This window comes from Gavialis gangeticus, unplaced genomic scaffold (assembly GCF_001723915.1).
Source record: "Gavialis gangeticus isolate Ggan-Ray unplaced genomic scaffold, GavGan_comp1, whole genome shotgun sequence".
Taxonomy (NCBI): domain Eukaryota; kingdom Metazoa; phylum Chordata; order Crocodylia; family Gavialidae; genus Gavialis; species Gavialis gangeticus.
Window position 1 is genome coordinate 11,156,773 of NW_017729015.1, and position 7,136 is coordinate 11,163,908.

Sequence of the window (7,136 nt, forward strand, 5' to 3'; positions counted from 1 at the left end):
CCACAAGCCAGATGTTTGACACCTCTGCTTTAAACCCTTCTTTGCAATATTATCATAGATGGTATAGAAGGCTTCAGTCCTGCAGACTGATCTGTGTTGAGGCTGGATTAGAGCATTAATTCCAGCTCCTGTAACTCTCAGCACACTTATGCACTCCTGGCTCATTTCAGTTGAATGCTAGCTACAAAAAAGGGACCATGTTTCTGTCTTCTCCCTCCCACCCCCCTCCAAATTTGTCCTTAAAGCAGCTGTCTAAGCAGGATAATCCAAGCATTACAAAAACAGTGGAGGTATTTTCTTCAAATAAAAAGAGGTTTATTAAGATAATGAGAATGACATTGTGGTGTGGGTGTTGTACATCTATTGCAGCTTTAAGAGAAACAACAGCAAGTACAAAATCCTGCAAACCTTCTATAGTTATCATCACAGCCTATTGTCCATGCTACAGTTTTGTGTATCCAAAACTTCATTCCCATTTCTAATGGCAGAAAATCCAAAGACTCTCATCTTTCAAAAAAAAAAAAAAAATCCCAACTCAATTAGATATAAATAACTTGCACTGGACATTTTAAAACTTTCAGATTTAATTACACATAAATAAATATATACAGATTTAGAGCAGTTCAGTTCAGTTTGGCCTGGTTCAAGTTCTGCCCCTTGTGCTTTATTAATTAATATTATTATTAATAATTTTTAAAACCTGTGTGCTGTTTATTTGTAGGTTGTGGGGTTTTGATTAGTCCCTGGTGTAATTTTAACCTGCCTGAGCTGGTGGTTTCTCCCCTCAGCTCAGGGCTCCATAAGCCATGGAGAAAATCCATAGTAAGTCGCAGTTGCTGAAAGCTGTAAACGAAGTCTTGGGACTGCTCAAAACCCAAAGCAGAGCTCCTGGCAACTCTCTCAGCCCAGTTCAGGACCGGTGTGTAGGTGGTATCAATGGAAGATTCCCTGTGCATCTGCCTACTGAAGATGGGTTATAGATCCAGGTCTGGCCTGCAACCTCCAAATCCTCATTGTGCTTACTTGTGCCTTGGTTACAAAAATTACTCGAGTTGCTGAGGCTTTTGCTCCTTCTTGGTTTTTTCAGGTTTTTCTCGGTTTAAGGAGATTCCTGGAGCACGTCAGGATTTCCTTGTGGGTTTAAAAAGCAAAACAAAACAAAATTGCACATGACTTGGCTTCCTGCATCCTCAAATTAAAAAAAAACAAACAAACAAAAAAAAAAGCCATTGACCTGGCTTGGTCTCTTGATCTCAGTTTTGTCCATTAAAGTTGTTTCCTTCTTAAATTCTTTACATCTTTTTTTTTTTCCCTTTCTCTGTTTGCTTAACGAGTTTCATCCCAAATTCAAGCATCGCAGTTTGGAAAAACGTGCTGCCCTGGGTTTTAATTATTTTTCCAACACTGATAAGCTCAGACCTCCTGTCACGAGCTGGGGAGAGCTCCCTCTGTGGGGAGATATAGAAAGAGGTGGTGTGTTATTTTCGATGCTTCACTTCTTTTTCTGATGCTTTGGAGTCTCCAGCTGCGTGCCCGTTCCCTGTGCTGTTCATGAACATTTTATCCAGCCCCTTGAGGGACTCCACCAGGTAGTTCTGGAAGGCTGTTAGTGCTGCACAGATAGCAGGGCCCCCGAAGCCATGAGTTATCAGGCTGAAATGAGTCAAACAGCTCTGGACACCTGGCTCTAAGATGATTGATGGGCGGCTGTTCCCAAGGGGAGACCGATCCTGGGCTATCAAGTCTGCAAACTCTTTACAAATTTGCCTAAAAGAGAGAAAGAAACATTATTGGTGTTAAAGAGGCAATACACTTCTCTTTTGCTTTGCACTCCCTTTGTTTTTTTTTTAATCTATTCCCATTGTGGGGATGAGTTGACTCAGACTGGCTTGCAACATTTCTGACTGTTTAGGGGCCTGGGTGTGAAGTCAGCCCCTGAGCAATAAGACTGACTGATAGCTGTTTGCTGACATGGGAGGGGGGTGTTTGGCAGGTCTTTAATCCAATCCCACTTGCATCATTTCCAGTCAGTTTGCATAGGTGTCACTAAGGGCATGACTAGAAGGCATTGAGTCTGCTTGGGTATTCCCGAGGCCAAAATTTACCTGCAGAACTTTTATTACTGGTGCTGATATGCAAGAAAGAAAGTGCATGGGCTGACTATCTAGTTCCAGGATAAGTTTGCAATACAATTAAATGCTGTTTTACTTTTAAATTTAAGTTCTTTGATCTGGAAGTTTCAGAGACACTCGAAGCAAAAAAACCCTGCACTGGCACTTTCTATTCATTGTTCAGAGTAGAGCATCACATGAATGCACGGTTATCTCAGACAAAGCCGCAGCTACAAAGCACCAGCAACAGTGGCTGGAGCTGTTTGGTAACTCAGGTGAAAGCTTATTACCTCTGATTCACACCGATTTACAAAAGTTGAGGGCAGGAAGGGACCTTGTGAGATCATTGGGTCTGATCTACTCCCCAGGAACGTGCCCTGAAACGCAGAGCAAAACCTAGGTGTGCAGTATTGGTGAGCATGACCTTTGAAAAGGCATATCTGTCTGTCCTTCAGATGTGGGTATACAATGTATTTCTGTACGTTGTGTACCCCTTTCGGATATGACTGCGGGCAGCATATGAAAGCACTGAGTATCACGTCCTTGGAAGACTGGCTGGCAGCTTTTCAAGCAGGGCTGGTCTTTCCCTAAGATGTAGGTACAGTGCCTAGCGCAATAGGGCCTCAGTTGCCAACCGGTATCCATACTCACTTGGTAGCCAGCAGCATGTTTTTCCGGGTGTGAAGCTCGCTGGGATCAGAGTGCTGACGGCACAGGTATTCTGCTGCTGCCTTCGCTGGGAACTCTGTTTCGCACACGTAGCCAAAATCCCGGGCGAGGTGAACTGCTTCACCTATAAGGAGAAGAGATGATTGAGCTGGGTCAGCATCCGTGTAACAATATGGCAACTGTTTCTGGCACAGTCTCCATACTCTCGCTGGGCTGCTGGAGCTAGAATACTCTTGTCCTCGCATCTCCATCCAAAAGGGCAACGATCTAGACTCTTCATCCCTAGATCTAATGTTAGGAGTGTCTCATACTCTGCTTCATAGTTTCATAGAAACTATGAAACTATGCTGGGGGAGAATTATTTGCCCCTACTCCTAATAGCCATTCACTAACTCCAAGCACTGAATGTCTCCTTCATCTGATAAAAAATATATACGGTTCCAGCTGGTTGAAGGCCTGCCTTGGTGGAGTTTGGACCACTATACTGCATTCTGGCAGAAAAAGAATTGCAACAAAGGTTTCTTCTCAACTTGCCCTGTCATCTCTTGCTGTCTCCCCTAATGTTTCTCTCTACCTCTTGCTACTTGGCTTCTCTACCCTGAGACTCTACAATTTGAGTCCATTGTCTTTGGCAACTGTGCTGCTTTACCATAAACCCAGACTGACACAAGGGCTCAAAGGATACCGACTGCTTTGTGGGAGGAGGCACCCTAATATCGCAACTGTTTTAAAACACGGGGAATGTGGGGAAATCAGAGGAAGAACAGAAGGAAGATGGGCTCCTGTTTGCACACTTCCATACTGAACAAAAAGCCCTAAAGGGAGAGTGCTTGGTCTGGGTATCCATCATCCCAGGGAAATGCCCGCTCATTGATGAATTTGATCCATCTCCAGGCATCCCCGTGGAAATAATCCGAGCTGATGGCAATTGATCATACCCAACACCCCAGTTAGGCAGACAGAGTTAATTTGACTTGCCCCCCTACTGCTCATACGCATTAGGCCATCCATCCTAATAGCATTAACCTAGTTCCCATCACTCTCTTCCCCAGCGCTGAGTCCTGTGGATGTGAAACCATAGTTTGGGCAGTGCATTTATGTTTCCCATATAAAACACCACGTTCTAATTTTCCTCCTCCTCATCACACACAGCAATCAATAATGACATCCTAGACAAAGAAAAAAAGGGAAGAAATAAGCTGGGAAGTCCTAGAAAATCAGAGTTGAAAGAGCTGACATAGCTACACATATATATATTGCAATATATGGGAAAACTTCGCCACTTTAGTCGAATAATCCACTCTGTCCATAAAAGAGGGGCTATGTTGTATAGCGATTAAAACAAGGGACAAGGAGTCAAGGTTTTTTGAGCTAATAACTAGAGCCGGGCTTTCAAACAGTGGACACTCCACTAGAGATGTATCAAAGGGACCTGACTGAAGATACCCAGAATTTTCTAAATATATGCTTAAAATGTCTGGCTAACCCAGGGCTTGTGGAGCAAGAGCTTCCTTCCCTACTGGAACAAACCGAGTGAAGGCACTAACAACTTTGTACGGGGCAGGAAAGCACATGGCAGCACTGGGCAAAGGCAACTGTTAAATTGGTTTCCACAGGTACACCCAATCCACCAAAGCCTTCACAAATGGTGGTACTTCAAGCCCATAAACAGTCCCGCTGAAGCTACTGAGACAGGATCCTAGATTATGCACTTTATTTTTACACTTTTTTTAGAAGTGTCTAATGATATTTATGGAAAATTAAAATATAACCTCAGGTCCTGTGCCAAATTGCTGCAGGTGCCAGTCCAATGAGGTCTCCACCCAACATGCTAGAGAGTGGGAAGCTTTAAAATCCTGGGCAATTCCAACCAAAGGCCTTTATTTCTACCTATCCTTCCTTGTGTCACTCAGCTATTTCTAAAGTGTTCACCACTGCTCACTGGTACAGTGCTCACTGCAGTCATTGAGAAGCACAAAATGGAGACATGGAGGGAGCCATGGTGAAGTCCACTCCTCCTCTCTCTCAGCCTCTAGCATGCTTTGCTTCCTATTGATAAGAAAATAATGAGACTGGCTCAGGAGAGCCCAGAGAGACAAATGTGAGACTGGGACATGACAGATGCTCAGCACAGAAAAATAAAGGACCTGAGTTCAGCTTGAAACAAAGATCTAGAAACCAAGCAAACTGCCCACCCGGTGCCAGCAAGCTCCCTCCAAAACACTGCAGAGTCCCACCTGTTTAATGCCCTCTCTCTTGCTGTTTTAGGAGATGCTTTTTATTGCCCAGTCTCACTTACCCCAGATACCCATTCTCTCTCCCTATATATATTTATGAACAGCTGTGCTTCAATATACAAAAATATCAGCACTCAAAAAACACCCCATAAAAATGTTTTTAAAGAAAAATGAATAGAGGTTGAGAGGCAGAGGGGAGAAAAATTAAAATAAGACGACAAATGCCCGGGAAAGAAAGGGCCTGGGGCATAGTGGGACAATCTAGTTTCTGTCTGCTGAATAACGACAAAGCAATACACCTTCCCCTGGGTGAAACATCTTCCAATACCCTAGCACTTATTTGCAGAAGGAAATCGTATCCATCAAGCACACATGGCACCACTCTTTTATTTACTATGAGCTGGTAAGCAGTAACCAAAAAGTCAGCAGCCGTCTAAAATCAAAATGTGTATTTCTTCCTTCCTTCCTTTCTTTCCTTCTTTTCTTTTAATGGAAATCAGCCTTTCATTCAGCATGAACCAACTGCCCTCAGTAACAACCTCCGCCTAATGAAGCGGGTCATTTAATTTGCTGCTAACAATGGAGATGATTTGCTATTCAGAAACTGCAGGCAGCTGCCTCCAGCACGCTGGGCCCAAATACAATGGATTCCGGAGCTAGAAGGGAGTTGGAGCCTGCGTTTCATTTGTCTGCTTCCCGTGTCCTTTTCTCCAAAGATGCAATGGCAACATCATCATTTCCATAGTGCAAAGGCTGGGAGGGGAGCTAATAAACACTTGGCTTTAAGCAGAGGATTTCATGCTTTAAGGCCAAGGCATGTGTTGCCTATGAAGGCCCTCAGCCTCACTTACCACTCAAAACCACGCTTACAGCTCAGTCACTGGAGACTTTGTCTCCCGCTTCGCACCCTTAAAGGCAGTGTGATACCCACGCTGTGTCTCATTTGGGAACTGTACCTTGGCCTCTCACTGCAGGGTCACTGAGCCAACCATAAGTATGTATTTAATGAATGTACAGAGCAGTAGGGTATCACACATCCACTTACGACAGCATCTAGGTTGGGAACCGCCCGTAACTTCTTTTAAAGGCTACACAAGGGACCCTGTTGAGATCAGTACCAGGCAGAAGCCTGAGTGCCAGTGTCGGCCAAGGCCCAAAATTTTCTGTAGTGTATTAAGTTGGTAAAATAAGTTTGTTTTGCTGCAGTAAAAGGACTGTGAATACTTGTGATCCTTCCTTAAGAAGCTTCCTTGGGCCATGTTCAAGGTCCTTTTGTGTCTGCTTTTCATGAACCTTCATGTGATTGACTTTTACTTACAATAATTCACAGAAGTGAATCTTAAGTTCACACACACAGATACTCATAGACAGCACCTTTCAAATGTGTGCTGAAAACTTGTTTGGAAGAGGTAAATTCATGCAATCAGGGAGCAAAAAGGATAAACTGTAAACGAGGTACAGTTAAGCAACCTGTGTCACTACGTCTGCCGAGAGCACTGAGCAGCAACAGGAGGAAGTAGGCTGCCCAGACAGTGGGGATCATCCCACTCCAGGGTGACTCCAGGTAGCGCTGGTATGCTGAGAGGATCTGGCCACCCAGGCCAGGAAGCGTGGATGAGCCCAGGACAACTTCTGAGGCGGTGGCGCGAGGGGAAGGGACTACTCGTGCGGAGGTGAAGAGCCAGAACCTGCAGAATGAGCCTGGCTGATGTGGCAAGTGCAGCTCTGCTGCTGCCCGCATGAGCTCCATGTATAGCACAGCCCAGGTCTTATTCTTACTGTGAAGGAAACACATGGAAGAGCTCCTACTGCTGGGAGTCCATGTCCACAGGCTCCTTGGCCTGTGTCTGTGCCACATCTGTGGTGCAGCCAAGGGTGGCTGCCCCTGTCCACTTGCCCCTGTTGCTGTGTGTGTGCTTCAAACCCAGGGCCGTGGCCATGAAGCTACTCTAGGGATGTCCCCATCCAGGAGTCATTGTGGAGACATCTACCTCCAGCAGGCTTGAGGTTCAGGGGGGGACCCCTGGAGGAGCACTGCCTGTGTGATGGGCAGGAAGGGGTGGGTGGGGGCACTCAGGAACACTATGGTTGTGGTATAGACATCCCAAGTAAGAATAAT

At 45.1% G+C, this 7,136-nt stretch overlaps 1 protein-coding gene across 1 annotated transcript in view; it reads right to left on the reverse strand.

Annotated features, from left to right (window-relative positions):
• Positions 1–298: 298 nt before the first annotated feature.
• Positions 299–7,136, reverse strand: part of TFAP2E (transcription factor AP-2 epsilon) — a 16,465-nt gene continuing 9,627 nt past the window's right edge. Inside the window, exons 4-5 of the mRNA XM_019512070.1 lie at positions 2,763–2,904; positions 299–1,767 (exon numbers count right to left, since the gene is read on the reverse strand). Of these exons, the coding sequence (XP_019367615.1) occupies positions 1,479–1,767; positions 2,763–2,904 (431 nt within the window). The 3' untranslated portion in view covers positions 299–1,478. The remainder of the gene's footprint in view (positions 1,768–2,762; positions 2,905–7,136) is intronic.